This window comes from Talpa occidentalis, unplaced genomic scaffold (assembly GCF_014898055.3).
Source record: "Talpa occidentalis isolate TD23 unplaced genomic scaffold, MPIMG_talOcc4v2.1 talOcc4.7, whole genome shotgun sequence".
Taxonomy (NCBI): domain Eukaryota; kingdom Metazoa; phylum Chordata; class Mammalia; order Eulipotyphla; family Talpidae; genus Talpa; species Talpa occidentalis.
The window spans coordinates 88,848,126-88,874,206 of record NW_023605083.1 but is presented as its reverse complement, the minus strand read 5'-3'; the positions used below and the strand labels follow the sequence as shown (position 1 = coordinate 88,874,206).

At 43.5% G+C, this 26,081-nt stretch overlaps 2 protein-coding genes across 7 annotated transcripts; one reads left to right on the top strand and one right to left on the bottom strand.

Moving 5' to 3' along the window:
* Window positions 1-718: 718 nt before the first annotated feature.
* On the bottom strand, window positions 719-6,787 carry MED31 (mediator complex subunit 31). The gene is made up of 4 exons (XM_037494732.2): window positions 6,643-6,787; window positions 5,773-5,850; window positions 5,406-5,502; window positions 719-1,088 (listed from the first exon to the last, which is right to left on the bottom strand). Exons 1-4 carry the CDS (start codon window positions 6,668-6,670, stop codon window positions 896-898), a joined length of 396 nt encoding a protein of 131 aa, XP_037350629.1. The 5' UTR covers window positions 6,671-6,787; the 3' UTR covers window positions 719-895.
* On the top strand, window positions 1,817-25,797 carry CUNH17orf100 (chromosome unknown C17orf100 homolog). 6 transcript variants are annotated; one of them, XM_054689640.1, is made up of 6 exons: window positions 7,126-7,824; window positions 11,402-11,529; window positions 17,894-18,049; window positions 23,363-23,504; window positions 25,409-25,510; window positions 25,670-25,797. In XM_054689640.1, the coding sequence occupies exon 1, from the start codon at window positions 7,147-7,149 to the stop codon at window positions 7,522-7,524; it is 378 nt and encodes a 125-aa protein (XP_054545615.1). In that variant the 5' UTR covers window positions 7,126-7,146; the 3' UTR covers window positions 7,525-7,824; window positions 11,402-11,529; window positions 17,894-18,049; window positions 23,363-23,504; window positions 25,409-25,510; window positions 25,670-25,797. The 6 variants fall into 6 exon arrangements, 5 of the variants coding, with proteins under 5 accessions (XP_054545615.1, XP_054545616.1, XP_054545617.1 ...); XR_008549733.1 differs by lacking the exons at window positions 7,126-7,824; window positions 23,363-23,504 and adding an exon at window positions 1,817-2,526; XM_054689641.1 differs by lacking the exons at window positions 23,363-23,504; window positions 25,670-25,797 and adding an exon at window positions 25,615-25,645.
* Window positions 25,798-26,081: the final 284 nt, after the last annotated feature.

The window sequence follows — 26,081 nt, the reverse complement described above, 5'->3', positions numbered from 1 at the left end:
TGACTACCTGGAATGAGGTGGGTTGCAGAGGTCAGAGGCTATATAAATCTAGCAGTGGAAAAAAAGCCAATCCATGAGTCAGTACACTGATTACCACTTAATAGCCATGTTAACTATAAGCAAGTTACTTAATACTTAACCTGTCTAAACTTCAGTTTCCTCCTCTATGAACAGGAGTGTTACCATAAGTGCAATGATACATTTAACAACGTGGAATTGGTCAAGTAAATAAACATTAGCTTTCCTGAATGAGCACATGTAGTTGAAATTCCTCAACTTTGTTCTAGCCTAATGTCATGAGTCCAATTAGTAGCTAGCTGTGATCTTATCCCTGCCATCACCAGTGACACTTATGTGTCACTGACACATCAGTGATTCTTCCAACAAGTAGTATTATAGGTATGTCTTCCTCTCCTGCAGAATCTAAGAACCTTTATGCAGTGCCTGCATCTTCTCAATCTATAGATAAGAGGGATGGGGCAGCTGATCTGAGGACCACTAAGGTTCCAAGAGAAAGATCTGCTAAAGCCCAAGGTACATCAAGAACAGAGCCAGGCTTAGAGTTGGGGATATATAGTGGAATTCCCCTTACCCATGCCCCAATGCCACCTTAAATTGGTCTAAAGCACCTAACACCTGGCTATTCTTAGCCAGTTGATTGTTAAATACTAATGAAAGTTAACAAATCCACAGGAAAATCAAAGTAAAACAGTTCTAATTTAACAGAAATAATCTATTAACAATAAAGGTCCATTGAATTAGTAGCACACTAGAGGTTCTAGGTGCTAGCTACCACAATAAAAGTAGGTAGAAGTCTTTTTTTTTTTTTTTTTTTGTCTTCACTGTACAAAAGCAATATATACATGTCTTAAGAGCCTGGTCTGGATCCAGTTTTTCATTTTCCTGATGTGTTATTTTGCTGTTGCTGCTCTGCCAGGGCTTGCTGAAGGCGCATCCGCTTCCGGGAATAGTGCTGCCAGTGCAGAATTTGCTGCTCATCAATAAATTTCGCACACTGAGCATTCACCAGCTCCTTGCGGAAGTGTTCATATTGGAGCAGTTCTAACATGTGTAAACACTGAGGATACCTGGGTTTAAGTTTAATGATTGACATAATTTAAGTCAATAAAAAGTCAAGCTCTAATCCAGTTACGTATAAATGATCTTGCGGCCTACAAATTCTATCACAATAACTTAGTACACTTCAGTAGTACTTATGCAAAGACTCTAGTTACCAAAAAGTCACCATTAAGCAAAATTTTCAAAAATGAGAAAAGAAAGTTCAGAAAGATCAAATAACTTGCCCAAGACCACACAGTAACTGGTAAGCAGATTCAATGTTTGGGGGCAAGTCATGTATTCTATTCTAGTAGTTCCAAAATACGGAATATAAAAACTTTTTATTTTAAGAATTGTGTGCTTAATTGGTAACTGTAGGTTATCAGTATGATAAAATACCTTTATTTGAAAATGAAGAAATATGCACAAATAGTATACACTAGTTTTCCAGATATACAGCAATTCTGCAACCTAAGATTGAGCTAGCACATAAATATAAAGAACCCAAATTTTTGGCTATCAGAAAAGGAGTCATAGATAAGAAAAGGGGAAGGCTAGTGAGCCCTGTGTTATTGAGCTGGATCGGAAAACATCATTATAGGGACTCATGGTTTTTAATATATAAACAAGGATTTAGAAATAGACATAGACACATCCACACACACACTTCCTAGCTGTGTGTGCTGAAAGGGCCTGGAAGCAACATTAATTCCAAGGAGTACACCAGCGCCCTAAACATGGATTTTAAATAGCATTTTCCAGGGTTCCTTGGGCTAAGGAATCAGGTTGCCTGATTCCAAGGCTAAGACTGGGAAAGTACAAGATCAGCTTGGAACAGTAGTTTTTCTCTAATGCCAGAAAAAAAAAGTGCTCAAATAAATGAGGATATATCAAATGTGCCCAAGGAACTAATTTGGAAGACCCCCCCCCCAATGACCAAATATGGAATCATTAGAGCAAAAATATACATAATTATAATCCACAAGATTAAAATAAGAATCCATGAGTCCATACTGATGTGATTTTTTTCCACGAATAAATCCTTACAACTTAATTCCAATAAATATAGAAAGAATGATGGAATTAAAAGATTCATTACAGTAAGAACTTCTAATATTTTCAACAGAAGCTAAAATTAGTGGGTAAAACTGTGACATGAAACAAAATATTATATAGTCTCAAAGTATTTCTTTGTAAGATACCCATTAAATAAAAAAGGAAAAAAAAGTAACCCAGTGTGAAGAAACCTGGCAGCCACACCTAAACATCATCACCATTGGGACAAACTAACTTCCTGTGACTCCTATTATGAGATACCAAGGAGACATCACTTCTGTGTCAAGATATGGAGGGGAAAAAAAAACAAGGAACTCAAGATTAAAGGAGACTAAAGAAAACAGGACAACAAAATGCAGCATGAACCCAGACTGGACACTGTAAGGGCACTAGCAACAGCTGCAAAATGAGGTTTGTAGATTAGATAATAGGATTAAATAATACATAACTGTTCTGGTTTTTATTATACTGTAGTTATATAAGATGTTAACATTTAAAATATCTAGAGAATAATATACAGGAATTTTCTTTATTTTTTTCCAGCTATCTTGTAAGTAAAGTTATTTCTAATAGAAAACATAAAACTTAAGTGAGACTATTGAAAACCATGAGATCTTAAAGGGTGTACACAGAGCCAAAATGGCATAAGTGGTATACAGATGACTTAAATTTGGGAACAGTACACATAGGTAATCTCAAATTTTAATGTGCACATTATCACCTCTTAAAATACAGATTCTGGTTTAGAAGACCTAGGGTGGGACCTGAGCTCTGTATTTCTAACAAGCTTCCAAGTGATATCAATGTGTCTAATAAGATATTAGAGATTTGCTTTCTACACTCCAAAGACACAGTTGCTTATATTGATAGTTGTTGGTAGCTAAGCCTGGGATACCCTAACTAACTCACATCTACCCTGACCTTGCTTTTCATAAAGGCATTGGTAGTTAAGATCTGAGTTTGAATACCAGCTCTGTCATTCACCAGCCGGGTGGCCTTGAACAAGGTACTTAACCTCTCTAAGGTTTAGTTTTTTCATCTGTAAAATAATGTGACAACCAAGAGGATAATCTCAAGTAGCATTTAGTTAACAACTGGAATTTAGACATACAGTGATATTTATCAAACTTGTAGAAGACAATGCTCAAAAACAGTAAATAACAAAATAAGGAGTTATAAATATTCTGAGTGGGCTACAATTATAGCATTAAACAAGAGGAAATAAAGTACAAAAGGGAAGTCTGCATTCAGATTTTTAAATAGTAAACAAGACATAAAGAACTCAATAGCACTGATAAAAATAACTGAAGTATTTTAGTTGACATAAAGCTCCCAGAAGGTCAACAATGTGAATCCTATCCCCCCAAAATAGGTAATGCATGGAAACTTAGGTTGAACTAACAGAATTGTAGTGTGTATAGTGAAGAAAGGAATGTTGTCTGGTCCACCATACCCCAATCACATCTGAAAGCCTATTTAGTTCTTGGCTGAATAGCATGTGGCCCAAATGCAAAATATCCAAAAGAGGGCATGGCTACATGTAGTTGAGAAAAAGAGATATAAGAGACATTATAGTTGCAAGTACTGGCTATTACTATCTAGAATACAGTATCTAGAAGTGACAGCTGTTCCTCTGCTCTACCCAGCCACTGACTTGGAGAATAACCTACGTGGAATGACTGTACAGATTTTAAAATACGGCTGGAAATCTGGATTACTATGTGAAACTTTCCAATCATTAAATGTTGGCAACTATTAAAAAAAATGAAAACCTTGTGCAGATTGAATGAAATGCCCACAGGGGTTAATTTACAACTTCTGTTGAAATTAAATATTTCAAATGTTCTTGCCTCAAGAGGCATGCTTCTGGATTAATTCTGGGGCAAAACTGGAGCTCAGGTTAAAGCCACCCACTTGTGGAGGTATATGACATGGAAATATATCATGATATAAGGAAAAACTTTTTACATCTAGCTAACAATGGAACTGGCTGTCCCTGAACAGAAAACAGTATGTGCTCTCTAGAAACGTCCTCCACCTTAGCAACGTTGTAGATAAGACTGAACTTGATGGTGCCTAAGGTTTAGTGGCCAACACTGAGAGTCTATATACATATGTGTTTCAATCTAATAAAAAATAAAATACTTTATCTGGATTATAAGTGGTTGTTCATAAAGGGCCAGTAAAGGTGCAAAGGGTCCTATAAGGAGCAGGAGGTTGTGGACTTCATGACTCAGTTGAAGTGACTTGGGTAAAGTGCAAGTTTCAACCATTTTTCTCTCAAATGTGTTTGTTCAGGGGAAAAATGAAAAAGTTTCACTATTGCTGTTTGACTACCTAGTTAAGAAAAAGCAAAAATATAAGTTAAAAGTTTATTTTTTACTATTAAAAGGGAATCATCTTGTGATTGTAACATGCCTTTTGCAGCCTAGTAAACCTTAAAAACTAAAGCATCTGTTGTACAACTTGAATAAGATACAGTAAGAATGCAGTGGATAGATTCTTGGAAACTGCTACTCTGTGAAACAATGTATAAGAAAGCAGGCCCTTCAATAACACTTCATCAGTGAGGACTATTTTTTCTTAAAATCCTTATAATGAAATGACAATGCTATTCAAGGATTTGTTCTGTGTGTGTGCATGTGTGTGTTTAAACTGAGCATAGTGCTTAGCATACAGGAGGCCCTATTAAAAAAAAAAAAAAAAAAAAAAAAAAGACAGCAACTGTTAAAGACTCCTAAGGTTACTTACTCCAGAAAACCTTACTTACAATTACCCATTCACTTTCCATCTACGCTATGTTGTTGCATTTATAGATTGTGGGTTCCACCAGGGAGAAATCCAGTAAAATAGAGTGGTGGTGTAAGATAAGGTCAGACAAGACAGAGCCAGAATATACAGGGCTTTATCTCAAGAAAAAAGAATGAATTTTATTCTGAGTGTTAATGGAAAGCCACTGAAAGGTTCAAAGGGAGAAAATGGCATGACGTGGTTTACATTTTTAGAGCTCATGTTGGTGTCTGTGTAAAAAAACTGTTTCATCTTGTTTGTTTTGGGGTGGGAAGATGGCAAAAGAGAAGAAAGAGTGGAAGGTGAGCTAACCAGTGAGTAAATTACTCAAGTAATCTGAATTGAGATGGGGATGTCTTATATTTAAGTGGTGGCAACTAAAACAAAATGAAGATTCATAATAATTTTTTTCCAATGTGAAACGAAAAAAATCTATTAACTATCAAGTTAGAGTATAATAAAGTATTACACAAGTTTAAGACTATAAAAATTAAACTTACTTTAGATACTTGGCATATTCTGGTTCTTTCCAGTAAAGCAAGTACTTAAGATAATTAACAAAAGCTTTGTCTTTGAAGTAACCTCTTTGGGCAAGAACTGAAAGGCATAAAAAAAAAAATACATCTGTAGAGCAAACCAATCCCTGGACTACTGACTTGTGAACCCCTAACATAGAAAATCTATTTACATAACATACCCACCACCAACACACACTAAATTCAAAACACAAATCTCAATTATCATAGATAAATTGGCAGTTATTCTATTCAATTGCCTATGTATAAAAGCAGATACTATTATGAATTGCAAGTTCTATCAGAAGTCATCAAGTAATTACTCAATTCAATGAGGTGCTCAACAACTTACAATTAAGGTAATTTGGGTTGGCTAAACACTGCACAAATTCCAATTCCAGCTGAAACCGAAGTCGATTTCCAGCATCGTCTAGAAGAGAAGACAGTAAAATCATCCAAAATAAACGTCACTGTATAATTTGTAGAAAAAATCCAAAAGTAAAGAAACCTAATGCTGAGATACATTTCCACATACAAAAGTACATAGTGGTTTTCCCAAATTGAGAGTGAGCAGAGATAGGCCTTTCTAAAAAGTCTAAGCAGAGCCCTGATTAAAAGGAGTAAGTTAGAAGTTTCTCTAAAGTTAGAGATAAGTCATCAAAGAAAACAGGAATACACACGGGGCAGAATATATACCACCAGAGAGCCACTCTGTAGAGATTATAACAGTTACAATTGTGTCTTCCTCTATTGTAACCATTCATTGCAACAACTGTTACGTGAATAAGCTAAGCAAAAGCTAAGTGAATGATAAAACACTCAGTAAAGGTTCAGAATGCAAACGGAGAGAGTCCAGGACGGAGTGTGCCACCGTGAGAAGCATCGGTGACACAAAGACACACAAGTTTGTCGCAGGTATTTCAAACTTACTCAAGCTCATTGGAAACGCAGAAAACCGATCGAGGAGACCGTTTAAGGTCCAAGTGCTCAGAGTCTCCCCCGTGCTGGGAAGCGGAGGCGTCGGTGTTTGAATACAAAGTGAGGGAAAGGACCTGCGAGCAGGCCAGGCTACCTTCGCCTTTCAGACGCCACAGGAGTCCTGGCCCCTGCAGCTCCGCGTTCTAACCCTGCCGGGCCTGAGGCCTGGAGGAGCCCCCGGAGAAGCAGGAGGAAGAGTCTGGGTCGAGGACACCTCTATTTGTGAAGACTCCGGGATACTGACCTGTCTCCATAGCGACAGCCGCGGCCATCACAAGTACAGACCGTGAGCCTCAGGCAACCGGGAGAGACGAGCCTCCCGGAGGAGCGGGGGCGGGTCCGGAAGCCACGGCTCCCTCTTCCTGTCGCGGGGCAGAGTGGGAAGCGGGGGCGGGCCCAGCCGCGCGCGGAGGCGAGTGGCCACGCCCATCCAGGGCCCGCCCCGCACGGCGTAGCCCCGCCCCGCCCGGGCTCCGCCCTCAGATGCTCCCAAAAGGGTAGGGAGAGGAGCGGGGGCGGGCGGAGCGGCGAGGGGCAGCGCCCAGTATTTGAAGGGATGTTGCAGCCCCCACCGGACCCCTGCGTCACCGCGCCGTGGCACTCGTCCATCCTTGTGCCTGCGGTGACGCAACATGTTGCTCTGACGTCATTCTTTATCTTGTGACGTCACCCAGAGACGTGAGACTATACAGAGACTGGGCGGGGCGGCCCCCCCCCCCAGGCCTCACACGCCCCACCTCTGCACAGAATGGCCTCACCTCTTCGGGGCAAGGCCTCTGCCCCCCGGGTGGACACCATCCGTTACAAGGAGACGTCGACGGTTCGCGTGGAGACATCGTCCCACCGCGTGGAGACATCCTCTCGGCAGGTGCAGTCGTCTTTCCGGCAAGTGGAGACTTCCCAGCGCCACAGCGAGGGGTCTTTGTTCTCCCCGTCTGGAAAACGACTCCCTCAGGTCCTCGAGGTGTCTTCCCAGCACGTGGAAACGTCCTCGCAGCGCACAGAAACGTCCTCCCGCCACGTCAAGGCCTCGTCCCTGCGGGTGGAGACGTGCGTGCACCGCGTGGAGAGCCCGCCCCGGCGGGACAAGCCGGCAGCCCGCCAGAACGTAAAAACCACCCGATGAATTGCTTCCCAAAGGCCACAGAAGGGCCACGGGCCCTCAGCCAGGATGGAATTGCCTCCAGTTTGCCGTCAGCCAGCAGCTCAGTGGCCCAATCATCTCCGGTTTCATGGAAACAGCCCATAAATCAATATAAGAAATAACCAAGCTGCGTTTTGGGGACTCAGCCAACATTTGTTGACCATGCTGCACCCTGGACCATTTGCCTTTGACCCACTGAACAGTTTTAGCTGGAAGCCAGCACAAAAAGCTTTCAGGCCCATGCTACTGTATAAATTGGGTTGACAAAGAGGCTCTGAGCAGGTGAGTTTGGGAAAGACCTGAAAGACCTTCAGTGCATCAAATTTAGGGATTAGGAGCGAAACTGAGGTCATGACCAGTGGAAGGACTGTCAATGCTTGCCGAAAACCTGAGGGCGGGGAACAGATTTGCAGTCATTCGTGAATTGACTTTTTTATGTTTCTGAAAAGTAGTTATTTATGCTGAACCTTTGTGCATGGTTTCTCCCCACCCATACACTTTTTAACATAGGGCAAATGTTAAAGATGAACTGTGAAGGCAAACATCATCAACAATCAGAAATAATCTTAGAAGAGAAAGTGAAAGAAGGGCTTGCCAACTTGACCTGCGGTTAGCGGGGAGGAATATTTGATTACCTCCTCTGCCCAGGCTTTATTCTAGCACTTGCTGAGAGGCAGTAAACAAGGCAGGCACGATCCCAGCTCTAGAGAAGAGCTTGCATTCTGTGAAGAAGCAAATGACAAAGCAAGACCATTTTCTACTGTGATTAGCACTATGAAGGATATAGTGGGGAATGTGGAAGAGAATGAAAGTAAGGGGGTTAGATAGGATGGTTAGGGAAGGCCTTGTAGATAGGATGGTTAGGGAAGTAGATAGGATGGTTAGGGAAGGCCTTGCTGAGTATGCAGCAGTTTAGCTGAGGTTTGCAGAGATCTGGGGGAGAACATTGTAGGCAGAGGGAAAAATAGATGCAAAGGGCAATGGGAGCAAGCATGCAAAAGCAACAGTAAGATCAATGTGTCTGGAGGGTGAGGACAGTAGGGAAGAGAGGGTATTGGAGAAGTATGCCGCAGCCACTTCATAGAGATCTTACAGTAAGCCACAGGAAGGAGCTTGGGCTTTGCTCTAAAGTCAAGGGGAAGACTTTGGAGGGCTTTCAACATGGGACAGATATGATGCAATTTACATCTTTAAAACAACCTGTCTTCTCTGTGTAGGGTGTAGGTTCTGCACCAGGGGTGATTTTGTCCCCCAGGGTACAATTGGCATTGCCTAGAGATATTTTTGTTTGTCACAATCAGAGAGTGCTACTGACATCTCTAGTGGACACCAGGGAGGGATGCTGTTAAGCATCCTACAATGAACACGACTGCACTACCCCCGCCAATAAAGGATTTGCCCAAAATGTCAACAGTTTTAGGTTAGGAAATGCTGATGTAGGGAACAAGAGAAGAAATGCATATCTGTCAGGCAGCTGATGCTGTGGTCCAGGGGTGCTTGAGAAAAGAGGGCGGGTTAGGAATATGTTTTGGAGGCAGAGCTGATTTTGCTAGTGAATATGGAAGGTGAAGGAAAGAGGAATAGAAGACTCCAGGATGATTTCTAAATTTTGACTTGAGCAGTTTAATGTATGGTTTGGAGGCACCATTCTCTGAGATGAGAAATACTAGGTGAAGATCAGGCTTAGAAGAGAAAATCAGTTCAGTTTTGGCCCTCGGGGCCTGGTTTGTCCTATCTAATTTTTCCTTGCCTATAGTCCTTTAGCAGCCACAAATAAGGGTGAAGGTTTGCACTAAAATATAAGAAAAATGCTTCCAAAAACTTGGTTTTTACACTACTCCTAGAAAGAAGGTTTTAAAACAGATTCAGAAGTTCAAGTTTTTCTTTTTTATTTTTGAGGTGGGGGGGAGGAGCATTATATCTATATTAATGTGTAGTCCTAGCCCCAGGTTTTCTTTCGATGACTGAAGAGTGACTGAATTGATCTCTGTAGTGGTTCTCCACTGGGGACAATTTTGCCCCATGAGATATTTGTGTCACAACTGTGGGTGTTGGATGCAACTGACAGAGGCCAAGGTTGCTGCTAAACAACCTTAATACATAGCTTATCCCCCACCCACTCTGATAACAAAGAATCACTCTGCCCAAAATGTGTGTAGTGCCAAGGTTGAAAAACTTGGAAGATTCTAGTGGCTTGAAAGTCTAGAGTGAGGTGTCTTGTGGGAAACACCCCACTTCATAGCAGGATTGTTTATGGAAGAGGATTCGAGCTGTCACCTCTGTCTAATTCAGGGCAGGAGCTCTCAGAGGAGAGGGATATGTTGTTTGAGGGGGAATCTTACATCTCTGCTTTCCATAATTTATGTGATATTTACCTCAGGAGAAAATCTAGCAGGATGTGAATGACCTTGATTCCGTTGGACTTCATTGTGAGGTGTCGATACTTGCTATTGCCATGTGCAGTTCTAAATCATCACCCACACTACATTGAATTGCAGGGGTGTGTACTGGACTGTCCAGTAGGGGACGAGTTCAGGCCAAGCCAATATTACAAAAGCCCAAAGACTGCTGTCATGCTTCTGCCTCATAAAATTCAGCTAGAAACTCATAACTAGACTTCAGAATTTTAGTCTTTGGTGAGCTTACTAATTCTTTTAAATGTGACAGACTGTATGCTTTATCTACAGACACTCTTAATCTGTCTTTTTAAAATGAATGGATAGTTGCTTTTCTTTAACAATGTTCCTTCTTAACATTTTTACTACAAAGTGATATGTGCTTAATGTAACTAATGAAGTAACTTTAAAATGTGTAAAGAAAACTGCAGTAATTTGTCATCTTCCATTTCCATCCTCTGGAAGCAATGTCAGCCACCTGTGTGTATCCTTCCAAACCTTGCTGCATTAAATGCTTCTGTCCCATTCTTAGTAGTACCTGGAAGGCTGTTCGGAAGTTCACTGTGAAAAAGCCAAAGACTGGGCTTCTAGATGACTGATTCTCTTGAAAGAATGTAGGATCCTGGTAGCATCTTCTTTTTTGTTGCCCTTGTTTTAAAAAGAGTTTTACCTGGTTTATTCCTAGGTAAGACAAATCTCATTTATCCACGTTTCAAAACTGAAATCCTAAGTTATACACAGAGCATGTTAGTATCCAAAAAAAAGACAACAGTCCAGAAGGAAATTAATATGATAAGGTATTTAACATATGTACCATTTTACATATGAGGTTCCACAGCTTTAAAATGATCCTGTATGTTAAAGAAACTTATATCTATCACGATTTTTTAATGTACTTGCTGCATATTTGAAGTGTGTGCTACCTATACTGCTGTGTGTGTCATCCACCCTATATTGTCCTTCATTGGAAGCGCTGAAGGAGATGGGGTTGGATGTGGTGCTGTTGTATCTGTGACGTGGTATATAAGCTGAGCCCAGTATGTATATAATAAAGAGCCAAGAGCAGTGCTGTCCCTCCATTCCCTGAAAAGAAAGTCCGTAGTATCTCTGTCCACCAATCCTTTAGATGTATTGTGCTACTGCATAGCTGTGGCTTGCCTTCAGTTATTGCTAACCAGGCTAGTTTGATAAAAATAAGTACAAATCATTCCGAGGAAGAAGTCAGTGCCAGCCATGTTTCTCCTAATCCATTTGTGTATATATAGGCTGAGGGCAGCTGACAAAATTTGGCACAGATATTTGGCTCAAGTTGGCCTCTAGATCTCCCAGGACTCCTGTTCCTTCATTCCTGCTGTTGCTCCCATCCCAGTGTGGCTAGAGCAAGTGTCCACGCCCAGGATACTTGATCCAGCCTCTCCAAGGTTCCACCTGTTATATGGTATATATGTTTTTTTCCAAAACAGTTGATTTTTATGGTACAGATGGAAAAACTGAAGCCCAGAGAAGCCAAAAGTAACTTACCAAAAGCAGAGATTCTTACAACCACTATTCACTGCCTTCCAGGATAGTTTCATTAAATAGTCAAATAAAGGTAAGTATAATGTCCTTAATTTCAATTTACATTGAGCATAGTGAATAATACTAAGGAAGGAAAACAGAAGTAACATTTATGTAGAATTCTACATAGCATCACACGCTCATTCCTTTGAGGTTCTAAGAACATTTCATTACTGTTTTGTAACCCTGATATTAGACACATAAACATTACCTCATCATGTTAAATGTTCTTGGTGAATTGACCCATTTATCATTTATCACTGGCAATCTTCTTTGCTCTGAAATCTATTTTATTTCACAGTAATATAGCTTCTCAAGCTTTCTTTGATTATTATCCAGGTGGTGCATTCATCTACATTTTACTTTCAACCTTTTTATGTCTATTTATTGAAAGTGGGTTTATTTCAATAATTCCACTTCTGGGTACATACCTAAAAGAGTTGACAGCAGAGTCTTAGATATTAGTATGCCCTTGTTCACAGCAGCATTATTCACAGTAGCTAAAAGGTGGGAGTAACCCAAGAATCCATCAGTGAATTAAAAGATAAACAAAATGTGATCTCTACATACAAAGAAGTATTATTCGGCCTTGAAAAAGGAAGGACAATCTGATGTCTGTTACTACATGCATGAGTCTTGAGGATATTATGCTAAAAGACATAAACCAGTCACAAAAAGGCAAAATAAAATAAAGTGTCTTGTATTATATCGGGTTTTGTATTTAATCCAACCTGCCTTTTAAATGTATGTTTAGTCAATTTATATTTTCTGTAATTATTGATATGGCTGAATTTAAATCTTCCATGTAGCTATTTGTTTCTGTTTGCTCCATCTGGTCTTTGTTTGATTTTCTCCCTCTTTTGTTTTGGATTAATCATTTCTAACTATTCCATTTTCCCTCCTTACTTGGCTTATTGCTCTTTTTTATTTTAGTAGTTTCACTAGGGTTTATAGCAAATATTTTTAACTTACTCTACCTTCATATGACATTCTACTCTATACATTCAGTATGAGAAACTTACAAGAGAATACTTCCTTATTTCCCCACCTCTTTGTTATTGTGGCCATACATTTTAATTATGCATGTTATCAATTCTAGAGTACATTATTAGCATATTTGTTTTAAGCAGCTGATTTTCTTTTAAACAAACTTAAATAGTGTTTAAAAGTTCTTTATATTCACTCACATAGCTGCCAATTTGGTTGCTTGTCTTTCCTTTGTGTAGATCCATATTCCCATCTGGGAGCATTTCCTTCTGCTTAGAGAGGACTTGGTTAATCATTTCTTCTAGTGCAGGTTTGCTGGTGATATATTCTGTCACTTTTTGTATGTCCACTAAAATCTTTATTTAGTGGTAAAAAATTCTTAGTTTCTTTCCAAGTATTTAAAAGTGTTTTTTTTACTGCCTTCTGACTAGCATTATTTCCAACGGGAAATTTGCGCTCTCCTAATCATTATTCCTCTGCATAAAGGCTTCTCTAAGACTTCTTTATTATCTTTATCATTTTTGTTCTCTTTGTAGTGGCACTCAGGTGTAGGGCGGGCAGGCAGAAAGGGCCCCCAGCACCCTGGGAATCTTGTCTTTTTCTCTGCCGCATTCTCTGGTGGTCTCTTCCTCTCATAGCAGTCTCCCCATCCTATGTGATGCCACCCTTATAGCCTCAGCCTCCAGGCTCAGGTGTGCCCACTCACGCATGCCCACACCATACTCCAGGTGTCCACCCTCAATCAGGCATGTGTGCCCAGCATCCATGCTCCCAAGTGCCTCCTATATTAGCACAATCAAGGCCGCAGGTGATAACCACAGAGGCCAGTGGCATAAAAGCCCGAGCAATCTTCATTTACCCTACACTCTATCATTAATTCTTTTTTTTTAAGATTTTTTTTAAAGATTTATTTATTCATATAAGCACTGGGTACAGTCAGAAGCACAGGAGGGTGAGAGAATTCACCATAGCAGGGAACAGAACAGGCAGACTGACGAAATACATTGCTGAGGGGAGCAGTGGGCGCAGCAGGAGAGGTCTCCGTGCCATGTGGGACCCTCACTGGCCAGCCAGGGATCAAACCGGCGCTGCAGAGCTGCAGGCAGCTTCGCTCCCAGCGCTCAACCACTGCACCACCAGGGAGGCCCTCTTTATCATTAGTTCTAAGCAATTGAGTTGTAATGTGCCTTTGTGTAGTTTTCGGTTTTTTGATTTTGTTATCTTGTATAGTTTTCTTCATGTTTCTTGTCCCTGGGTTTCATTGCATTTTTTGAATCTTTGGTTTTATAGTTTTTGTCAAGTTAGGAAATTTTTTGTCTCTTATTCTTTCAAATATTTTTTCTGCCACACTATCCTCATGGCCCTCAATTACAAGTATATTAGGCTACTTCTTGTTTTCCCACAACACACTGATGTTCACTTTTCTTTATCTTTTTCTCTGGGTAGTTTCTATTGCTATGTCTTCAGGTCCTCTAATCTTTTATCTATAATGTTTTATCTGTCATAATCCAGTGGTTTGTTTTTTTTAAACCTCAGTCATCTCTAATAGTTCAATTTGGATCAGCATAGTTGTAATAACCATCTTAATGTCTTTGCCTATTAGATATGTCATCTGTGTCATTTCTGGCTTTCATTGATTGATGTTTTTTCTCATTAGGGGTTGTGCTTACTTATGATTTTGCTTTCCTGATGATTTTTGTTTGCACTGCTGACATTGTGAATTTTACCTTGTTGAGTGTTGGATATCTTTGTTTTCTTACAAATTTCTTGAACTTTGTCCTCGAACCCCTTTAAAAAGTTACTTGGAAACAGTTTTAACCTTTTTATGTCTTGCTTTTAAACTTTGTTCAATGGGTCAGAGCAGTGTTAAATCAAGAGCTAATTTTTTCCCATCAGTGAGCAAAGTACTTCTGATTGCTCTGTCTCATATCCCCACTCCCAACCCCCAGATTATGAGGTTTTCCACTGTCGCTGACAAGAACAGGTGTGATTTTCAGCATTACGTGAACTTCGGGGATGCTTCCCTTTATTGTCAGGGGTATCTCTTACTGCTTTCACGTGCTTGTGGTGATGAGCACTCAGCTCAATGCTCAGGGCCAACTGCTGCTTGTTCTCTCTCTGTAGCGCCCTCATTTTCATTATGCTGCCCTGCAAACTCTGGCTGCCTTGAATTATCCAGACCACTAGTGCTGTCCTCTCAACTTAGGAAGACTGGAGGACTCTGCTGGAACACCCTCCCTACCCCCCCAAGACACATACATACCCACTACCACTACCACCACCACCACCACCCCCCTACCCCACCCCCAAAGCTTTCTCCAGGCAGTTAGCTGTACCAGTTATAGAACTCATCTTTCAGCTGGGTTTTTTTAGATATTCTAGGCAGGAGGGTAAATCTAGATCCAATCCCTGTTACTCCACCTTGCAAGTGTCCTTATTTAAGATTTTTTGGCGGTTAACTTTACAGTTTAGTCTTTAGGTAACGGAATATTCAGGTGGGAATATGTTTGTGTGGAGTTATTACTCTAGCCAAGAAGTAGACAGTCTAACTGTCCCCCAAGATGGTACAGTGACTGTGGGGACTTTATGTCCCTTTTTGGGAGAGTAGGTAATAGCAGCTTTATTCAATAAAGACTAGTTGCATTGTGTTAGAAGCAAATTGTTTTTCTTTTGGTATGGAAGTTTATTAACCAATATAGTGGGTGTAGGGGCAGGAAGACATGGAGCAGGATCTCTATGATCCAAGCAGACGGGGTAAGGAGAACTCCTGGAGCCCTCAGTGGCTTCTCAGGCTTTCATTGGGACTTACTAGGTACACAGCAGGCAGGGGTGCCAGGAGGCTGGCAGGCCCCCCAGCCCCCAGCAAGCCTTCACTCTGGGCTCTCCGGCGTTCACGTTCTTTCGTGGTTCTGCTTCTCTTCTTGCGGTTCTCTCTCTCTGCTGGTGTCCCCGTGTCGCCGCCCTTATAAGCCCAGTCTCTCAGTTGTACCCACTTACACATGCCCACACCCTACTCCAGGTGCCCGCCATCAGGCATGCATTCAGGACCACAGGGATCCATCATCAATCCTAATGGCGGGAGGGCAGAAAAGCCTGATACTTTTTACCTTGCCCTACAGTGGGCTATGGCAGTTAAGTTTTCATCTCTTGACTCCAAATCCCCCTTCCATTTTCCACATTGTAGCTGAGCTTATGACTCTATAAATCACATTCCTGCTTTGCCCGCTGGCTCCATGTTGAGCTCAATCAATAAGGAACATTAGGAGAAGCCTCAAGGACAGAGGACATCAACTTCTTCCTGTCTGCTATCTGTGGGCATCCTGCCTCCTTGTGGTTCCTATGAGCATTACACCAGCCACACTTACCGGCCCGGGCAGCAGCAGGGTCTTAGCAGAAACCGAGTCCACTCTGCAATTGTTATAGGACAGGGAGAGGGGCAGCCCAAACCCCGCAAACCTGCCTATTCTAAATGGGTTCTGCCATCCGCCGCATCAACACAAAACATAGGAGACTTTAATGAAAAGGAACTTTAATAAAACTAGGAAACAATACAGGTAAGGCAAAGAGTCTAGTTTCTAAATGAAGCACCCAAAGTTACCCGTCCCCTCGTGGGTAAAAGTCCATCCAAATGGGATTGGCCCAGAGCAAGGCCCCAAGGCCTGCCACAAGTCTAAAGCATCTTCCAGTGGGGACCCACAGAAAAGGGTCACAAACAACCGGACAAGCCCGGAAGGAAAGGAGCAAAATCAACATCAAGATAAAAGCTGCCATGGTCACCTCCCCACAGGTCTCACCCACATCTGTGTCACCCAGTCCACGACCAAAAGACAAGCGCAGTTTCTTCACGTGTCTCTAGGCTCCATGCGCCTCCTCCAGGTCTCCTGGCTCCATCCTGCTTCCTTCCTCAGTCTCTTCTGCAGCTTCTCCTCTTCCTGCTCAGCTCCACCCTCCCTTGGGTGGGGCAGGGAACCTCCCCCTTTCCTGGGGACCACCCTGTTACACAATGTTCCAATATTTGAAGAATCCACTTCATTGCACCCCACTTCAGAACACCACCAAAACCAGCAGCAGCCAGCCAACACCCTTTCAGCTAAGGGGTTCCTCACTCTACTGCTATAGATTTGAATACCATTCTCTTCATGTCTAGTCCTGACATTCATTCTTATGTTATTATCTATGCAGGTTTCCTTTTCTGAGAACAAACAAACTGTTCATATTCTTGATTACTTTTCTTCTTCTGTTTTTCTTTTAAACTATTTTTTTTAATTTTGAAAATTTTATTATTTTTATTTAGTAGAACTGGGGTATAGGCCAGAGGTACAGGGTGTGAGAGGATTCACCAGAGACAGAGTGGGGAGCAGAACAGATGGATCTACTGAAATACACTGCTGAGGGGAGCATTGGGTGAGAGAGGAGAGGTGTGCTGCGCCATGTGGGTCACCTTCCTGGCCCGAGGGGATCAAACCCAAGCCACAGGTGTGACAGAACTGAGACTTAACCCCTAGGCCACCAGGGAGGCCCTCTTATGTTTTTCTTACTGAGTTTTATGAGTCCTTTAAATGTTTTCAACAAATTCTGTGTCGCAAACATAACCTCAAAGTTTGTGGCTTTTAATATATTGATAATTATTATTTTTTAAACTTTCAAAAGATAGTTACTCTTGTTATAAACCAAATACTCAGCAAAATAAGCACTTTATGACCTTTATCTTACCTGGTATAGGGTAAAGTAAAAAAGTATCAGGCTTTTCTGCCCCCCCGCCATTAGGGTTGATGATGGATCTCTGTGGTCCTGAATGCATGCCTGATGGCGGGCACCTGGACTTGGGTGTGGGCATCCGTAGGTGGGTACACCTGGACTGAGAGGCTGGGCTTATAGGAGTGGTGGCCAAGGGAAGAGCAGAGACAAAGAGTGAAAGAGAGACCAGACAGAGAAGAGAGAAGCAGAGGCCACGAGAGAAGGCCGGAGAGCCCAGAAAGAGTGAAGATTCCCTGGCAGGCAGGCCTCCTGGCCCCCTTGCCTGCCGTGTACCTGGTAAATCCCCATAAAAACCTGAAACAAGCCACCGAGGGCTCCAGGACTCTCCTCCTTTATCCTGTTTGCTAGGTCATAGAACACCTGCACTGTGCCCATCCTGCCACTACACCTGGTTTCCTAATCATCAGTCTAGTCCGGTCCCTTCATCGCTTCATCTTTTTTTTTTTTTTTTTTTTTTAATAAGGACAACTGTACTTTTTTTTTCTTTCTTTTTATACAATAGCTGGGGTATAGGCCAGAGGCATGGGAGGGTGAGAGGATTCACCAGAGAGAGTGGCGAGCAGAACAGGCAGACAGCCAAAATACACTGCTGAGGGGAGCAGCGGGCGAGACAAGAGAGGTCTGCCACACCATGTGGGTTTCTCCCTGTCCAGCCAGGAATCGAATCCGCTCTGCAGAGGCTGTGGACAGCTTCACAGTGATGCACTCAACCCGCTGCACCACCGGGGAGGACCTGGTCCCGTCATCTTAATGAAGTATGTGAGCCCCAGGGTAAAAGCTTCTTTCTGGTCACACAGCACTTGGCAATTGTAAGTAAAGTGCCCGGTAGTGTGTCTGCATTGCTTAGGGTTCCTTTTTTCTGTTCCAGGGTCACTTCTTCCATTAGGCACAACTTAGGGCCTGTGAACTTTATCAAGGTCTGCAAAAATGGCTGAAGTGTGGGAAAATTAATTGACTTTAAAATTAACAAAGAAAAATTGAAATTATTAAGAAAATGTAAATAATTTTAATATGCATGCTATGGTAAGGATCAGGATCTCCATAAATAAAGCTGTCTAAGACCTACAGAGGCTTTAAATGGCTGTGCTGAGGTAGCTATGGACAGACATCAGGACTCTGAGGAGATGGTTGGTAGGAGACTGTCTCCAAAAGCGGTCAGAACATTAGACCAAGCAGAGTTTAGCTGTTGCGGCCTTTCTGGGGCAGGCTAGAAATAAGTTTCCTTCATTTTCTTTTTTCCCTCCTATTACCAAATAGCACATTTTTCCCGCAATTAACCTCAGGTTAATGAATTCACCTCTCTGGGCCTCACTGTCCCTACTATATAGTAAAATGTTTGGGCCAATCTCTAGATTCATGATTCATAAAATGAAGGAGGCAGACCAGGTGATTTAGGAAGTATGGAAGTACATTTTAATTCAATAAATATCTATCTTAGTATATATTCAGGAAAAAAATACAAGCCCTCAAAATTATAATTTTACAAATATTTTTCTATGGTGGGCATTTGAATATGTTTAAGTTAATTTGATTTAAAGGGAAAAATTAATTCCATAAGCAATTGGATATGGCCAAAGATTTGAAAGTGATATGGTACACACTGGCTGAAGTTTTGGGAAACTAAATGGTTTTTTGAACTCCAAGAGAAAAGCCAGGACTATGACATCAATTTAGTAGATTGTAATCAGCATTTTTCTTATTAATGAAACAAAATAGGAAAATAATCAGAGTGCTTACACAGTGAAAGTAAAAATTATTTAGTGAAACTCATGTTTCACTGAGTACAAAATATGTTAATTTGGGGAGTTACCCTTGTTAAAAAGAAAATGCTAGTCTCCAAATGGATGCACTTATGCTAAGCCCACGAGGACTTAATAGCTTACCTAACTGCAGTTTCCATCTTCGTCAGGGAGAGAGTCTTAACTGTTCAATATGGAATTTTCTGGTCAGCATTCATGAAGTAGCTTTTTCCATTCCCCAAAGGAAGATGAGCGAATCTGCCATAAGACTAATTATAATAAAGTAAAAATTAAAGTCAACAAGCAACTATAAACCAGAGACACCCTACAGGGTGGGGAGGAGGGAGTAGGATCAAAACAAGAGGGGGTGGGAATTGTATGGGGACTATAACCAAGATGAAAATGTATACATTGTGCAAAAATGAAAAATGATGTAAAAAATATATAAAATTAATAATAATTTAAAAAAAAACTTTTCCTTTCGTACAGCTTTTCGTAACTCTCTTCTACTTGTTAGATGGACTGCTCCCCAATTCATAAACTGTTTAATAAATCCAATTAGAATTTTACAATTAATCCATCTGGAATTTTCATTATTTAACATGATCAAAAAACTTGGAGAAAAGTGCATGTCTGAGGCTCCCCACCCCACCCCGCCCTGTCGGTGGCCATCTTTAAGCCCGTGCCATGACATACAGCAGACAGCAGAGGTCAGACAATCCCTGCCCAGTGGCAAGGCTGATCCTTGAATGAACAGAACCCCAAGAAATGCCAAGCAGGACAGGAGCCTGGGGTGACAGTGGTTAACAGAAAATCCAGCCCATTTGCCTTCAGGGGTGACAGCTTCTGAGAGAGACTCCACAAGTGCCTCGGTCCTTCCAAGAATGTCCAGGTGTTCTCCAGAGGGCATTGCTGCAGCCACTTGGCATTCCCCACCCCCAGTTTGGACTCTTGTCTCGGGGCTTTGAAAGCACCCAGTGTCTAATCCAGTGGCCTCTTCACCCCCATTCTCCCTAGTGCAGCATTTGACACGAGGGAATATGCCCTCCTCAAAAATTTCTCCGCCATTGGTTTCCATGTTCTCCTTTCACTATGTCCTCTCCTTCCATTCCAAACCCCACCAGTGTCAAATGTCCCCAGAATTATTTCCTCGGGCTTCTTTCTCACTTTGCACACCTACACCATGGCAACCACTTCCCGAATGTTGATGACGCCTCCTGCCCAGGCATCTCTCCTGAGCACCAGACTACATAGCCTGGACACCTGTCCTCAGTGGCCTAGATTCATCTTCTATTTACAGCATCCAAAACTGGCCCATCTGCCTCCTGTCCCTGACTCCCCACCTTGCCAAGTGAGCAAAGTTTAGTTTGTGTGGACACAGGCATGGCCATGTTCTCTGTCTTCGCGAGGCAGGGCATTCCCTGGCGGTAAGCAGGGCAAGTGCAGGGGGCTTAGCTACTCCAGAGCACATTTAGGGACACAGCCAGAAAGCAGACAGGCTGTGAATAAAACCAGAACTGTTTGGTGACACATACTCCTTCATATACTCCATGGTCTTTTCAACTTCTTTCATTCACCAGATTTACTGAGTTCCCGCTCAGTGCCAGCTTCTGCCATGGCCCCAAGGGGCTGAGGGAAGACGTAGGACTGGATGATTCAAACTGAGAATCAGATCAGTGCCTACTGTTGGGGCAGGTTGAGAGGGTGACCCCATGATTTCTTCTCCCTTTGCCATCAGTATGTTATAAATTGCTTTCACCCCCTGATAATCCAACTAGGAGTCCAGAGTTTAGCTGGCTTAAATGGATTGCTGCACTTGGCAGTAGCAACACGCTTCAGAGCCTGCACAATCACTTTATCCCTTTTCTTAAATAAGGACCCAGCTCCACCATTTCTGTTCTGATTTGGATTCTTGAGGTGTGACGTGGGAGTGACTCAGCAGCACCGCCTGGACTCCCGGGGCTGCTGGAGTAAGCCGACCAGGTGGGCATCCTGGCTGAGACTGTCTCCCCACTAATCTGAGGTCTGCGGATTAGGCTTCATGGTTAGGAGAGGTCCAGACAGGGAGCGGCAGGGCAGGTTGCTCGGTGGGAAGACAGGAATGTCTGGCCAGCCAGGAGTCAAGGGCCAGCAAGGCTGGGACCGCCCCAGCATCCACGCAGCTGTTTCACGTCATTATTAATCTCCATTACAGGTGGTTTTTATCTTTGCTTGTTTGCACCTACCCTAAGCGTCCTGAGATGTCATAGTCTTCATAGTCTCTGCCCTAGGAAACGTGCACAGCGTGTCAGATATCACAGCACTGCCTTCATCATTTACCTGCCAGCCTTTTACTTTTCTATTGAATTATTTCCTTGCAGCACATTCCCAGGAGTGGAATTACCACGTTAAGAGGGATGAAGATTCTAATAACTCTGGAGCCGTATTGCCTAATTTCTTCCCTAAAATGCTGTGCTAATTTACACAGCCCCTGGCAGTGTGTTTAAGCTGGTTTTCCTTCAGTCTCAATAGTGTGAGACGTTATAATTTCGTTAATGTTTGCTAATTTAGTAGGTGTAAAATGGCACATTAGGCTACTGCAATCTACATATCTCTGATTACAGCGAGAACATGCGTGTTCTAGATGCTGCCCATCTAACTTCCATAGCCCCCCTCGGCGATGGCCTTCCTGCCCCCCACAGCCCTGCATCGCAGCTGCTATATGTTTCTCAGTCCGTGTCTCCACCTCTGCCTCTCACTGTGTTCTGTTTCCTATCCCCACGTCTGTCAGCCTCAGAGTCTCAGCTCCTGACTCCTCGGTGGTTTCTAACTGGGCAGGCACACGGCGGCTCCTGGAGGTCCTGGACAAGTGCTGACAGCTGCCAGCTAGAGCCAGACATGGGCCATTGGCCTTGAAGGCCTCCCCCTTGCTGAACTCAGGGCCCTTCCTTCTGCCAGGGCTCATAAGGGCCCCCTTCATCTCTCCAGGTGTCCTCATTTAGGCTGACCTCCTGAGAAATGGGTGAGGTGACCAGGCTGTCCCTCAGTGACCTCCTCCAGTGAGTGTTCAGGCTCTCCACCCTCAGGACAGCTCACCAGGTGGGACTGTGTGTCCTGGCAGTTGGGGATCTGACAGTCAGTGAGTGGGGTCCCCACCATCCAAATGTGTGGACAGCAGAACTGCCCATAGCAGGGAGAGCAGCTCAGCCTGTCTCCCTGCTCCAGTGGGTGCCGTGTCTGCAGCAGCAGACAGAGCTCACCTCTCAGGTGGGAGACCCACTGGTGCACGGGGCCGCCAGCACTCCAGAGTTGGGCTGGAGACCTGCCCACTGCCAGCGGCATTGAAGGTTCTTGGGCACTTAGGGCACTTTTCAGAAAGCCTTTAGAAAGGCAGCTGACCTCCATCTGCCTTTAGAAAGGCAGATGCACATAGTGAACCCCCAGGTTGGCCACTTGCTGATTCCAACACCAGACCTCCCTTGTCACTGCTTGTTGCTGAGAAGGGTGGACCTTCAGAGTTTCAGTCTCTGCATCACAGCTCAGGCCCTGTGGGTGGCCCCAGTGCATTAGAATCAGAGATCCTTAAAAGCTAGAAGGGAATTCAGACATCAAGTTCTACCCTCTTGTTTTATTTAACATTTTAACACTGAACTCTTCTTAAAATTGTTTTTATACAAGTAATGCTTGTCCATTCTAAAATATTTGATATACAGAAAATAATAAATGATCAACTTATAGGAATCTATAAGATAACTGCTGTTACATTTCTTTTTTTTAAGATTTATTTATTTATGCATACAAGAACAGGAGTACAGGCCAGAGGTATGGGGGGTATGAGGATTCACCAGAGACAGCGTGGGGAACAGAACAGGCAGATCTACTGAAATACACTGCTGAGGGGAGCAGCAGGTGAGTCAGGAGAGGTCTGCTCCACCATGTGGGTTGTTCTCTGGCCGGGGATCGAACTCATGGTGCAGTGGGTGCAGTCAGCTTTATAGGTTGTTTCTTAACCCCTTGTGTCACCAGGGAGGTCACTGCTGTTATATTTCTATCTATCTCAACTTTCTATTGTATATGTTTTTTTATCACTGAGATCATATATTCGATTTTATATCCATTTTGTTCACTTCATGGTAAAGATTTTCAATATAATGAAATATTCTTCATGAACCCTTTTAATGACTGCTTAAGAGGCTTTTGAATGGATATACCATAAATACTTCTGTTACCCAAATGTTGGACATTTATGTTTTCAGCTTTTTAAGAGTATAACATAACACGCTAAAGTAAAATATCTTCAAATATAAATCTTTATTCACAGATTTTCCCCACAGGTTATATCCTACTCCTATAGCAGACACGTGTTTTAAGACTTTGCACATGTATTTCTCTTTTGCTTTCCAGAAAGTTTGGACTAGCACATGCCAATCACCACATACAGTCAGCTATACCAAGAAATAGCATTAAAAAAAAAAACCAGATTGAAAGACAGTCTGTTACGTTTTTTCAATAGGTTAACTGAAGGATGGTGAGGAACAGGGAATAGGTGAGTCAGAGAATGTAATCTCCTCCCAAGTTCACAACCTACAACAATAGTGGAGAAGCTAAAGCACACAGATTAAGGAACCTTAGTTCCTTAGTGACTCAGTCACCCCACAGAGGTGGAGCCCCCATGTGCATCGACACAGTCACACCCCAGGGCTCTTGAACGTCACCTCTCTTTTGTAGCTGCTGTTCCCAGCATGCTGCTGAGCAGGGCTTTAAGGCCAAGACATGAAGGAATTTGGAGTTTTGAGTTACCCTCTGCCAGGCGCCATTCCTGTGTTCTTGGGCATCTGGACTGTGTTTTACGGAGCTGCTTCTGGTGGACTGGCTGGGGGAGGCTACGCGAATGCCAGCACCCGTGGCTGTGGGCCCAGGCCAGTCGAGAACATTAGGGGTCGCGGAGGCCTCCCACTGTGCCCTTTTCACTGGCAAGGGCCATTTTTATCTGCAACACGTCAGGCAAAACCTGTGCCAACGGCCAAAGACTCCACCTCAAATCTAGCAAATAAGAGAGAGGACGGTATGGATTACGTTATATTTAAAACAAGCCCACACAATGCCTGTAATTTTTTATTCTGACTCCATAATTATAGCTCACGGCCAGTCAGATCATAGTTATCCCCACACCGACCCGCTGTTGGGACACATTGAATTAAAGGCTTTGCTGCTCCTCAAGATTCTATTTTGGATGCCAAGTACTGGCAGGTAACGGGTCTTTCACAAGGCCCGTCTTGTTGGAGCCCCTCCCAGGGCAGCCTGCACAAAGGCCAAGTCAGCACGGGACTTTGGACAAGACCACTGATGCTCGTGAGCAATTGGGATACTTCATTTTGGCCAGTCTGAGCCTCAGGCCGGAGCTGGGGGCCTGGAGAGTAGAGCAGAGGGGAGTGCCATCCTCAAGCAGGCCAGCCTCGGAGCCTCTACATGCTGATTCCTGCTCTCTCCCTGACCCTGATTGGGTTATGGACTTAGACGGGATAAGGCCTGGCTTTTGGGCACAGCTGTCATAGATTGGAATGGCCCAGTGGGGTCTACTTCAGAGGAGAAAAAGAAAAAGGAGGCAGTCTCACACACAGGGGTCCCTGAGACTAAGCAGCCTCCCCCCAACTCCTCCCCATGCAGTAGAAAATAGCTCCTCTCCATCCTGGGATCCATCCACTTACCATCCCCCACAAATACTCACCCCCCCTGACAGAGTGAGGGTGGGACCAGGTCCCCACTCACAGACCTGGTGCACCACTGCACCACTGCCCTCCCAGCAGCACCCCACACCCAGGCCTGTCCCAGGCAGCCAGTGTGGGAGACAACCGGCTCTAATCTGTTGATTACCCACACGACTGTGATCATCTGAGGCCCTTCATGTATATTAGTTACTCTCATCACCCTGCCAAGTAGGCGTGACTAACATTATCACAATTTCCACTTTATGCATGAGGACATGGAGCTCAGAGAGGTGAAGCACGGGCCTTGAGGCCACCCAGCTCACGCATGAAAGATGTTTGCAAACACCCTCACGCCACACAGCTTGTCCACAGGCAACTGACCAGACACCACCAGTCCCGCTCCTGGCACTGCTAGGTGGGCACATGCCCTTGGGCAACTTGCTAAGCACTTGGGCCTAAAGAATCCCAATCCGGATCTCTTAGCTCAACTTCCCTGCTGCACACAGGCCCCCTGCCTCCACTAAGCCCCAGGACAAGTATGCCTGCTCCCACTCGGATTCCAGCTCTCTCTTCTGCTCTTAGAAGTTCCCTCTTCCAGCCTCCTCAAGCCTCCTCCGCATCTTACACTTCTATCTTAACATTTAAAGACATTACGTCTTCACTCTTCATAGAACTGTCTCCTACTAAACTCAGGGCAGACTGTGTCCTGTCTGTCACTATTTTGATACCTGGCCCATTGTAGGTGCTTCGTAACTGTTTGTTGCAAGACCAAAGAAGAGTCTGAAGCCTCCCGCTCGTCCTTAGAATAGATCCTGGGATGCCAGTCCTGAATCACACAGATAAGGTAACCCTCTCCCTTCTTCTATTCTCTGTAGGGTGGTTGTAACTTAGAAACAACCTCCAGGGCAGGGACAGAAACTGATTCTTCTCTGTGACCCCATCTCTCAGAACAGGCATCTGGCCGGGGTCAGTAAAGGTTGGATTGAATTATTCTGTGTTTCAGAGACCCAGATTAAAGTCACCGTGACCTGAGCCAGCCAGCTGCCCCATGTCTCCAGGCTGAAACCACCGTGGGCTGGCATGCCAACGATGTTTGCTAAGGAAAGGAACAGGGAAATAAAATAACTTTAAAAAAAGAAACACACCCAATAGGTGTTCTATTTATATGAAAATCAGCTCCATTTTTAGGCAGCTGCCTTCCTGCTCCCCTCCCCAAGGTGGGCTGGCCCTCCCGTGGGTCTCTCCACACCCATCTGGTAATCATGGCCCTACCTGCCACTCCACTCCCTGTTTGCTCTCTGGGGTTTCCTTCGATTGCAGGGTGTGAGATTCCAGACACCCCAGGGGCTTGTCTCATGCCTGGCCCCAGACTCCCTCCCTCCCCACCACCGACCTGCCCATCAAATCCCAGAGTT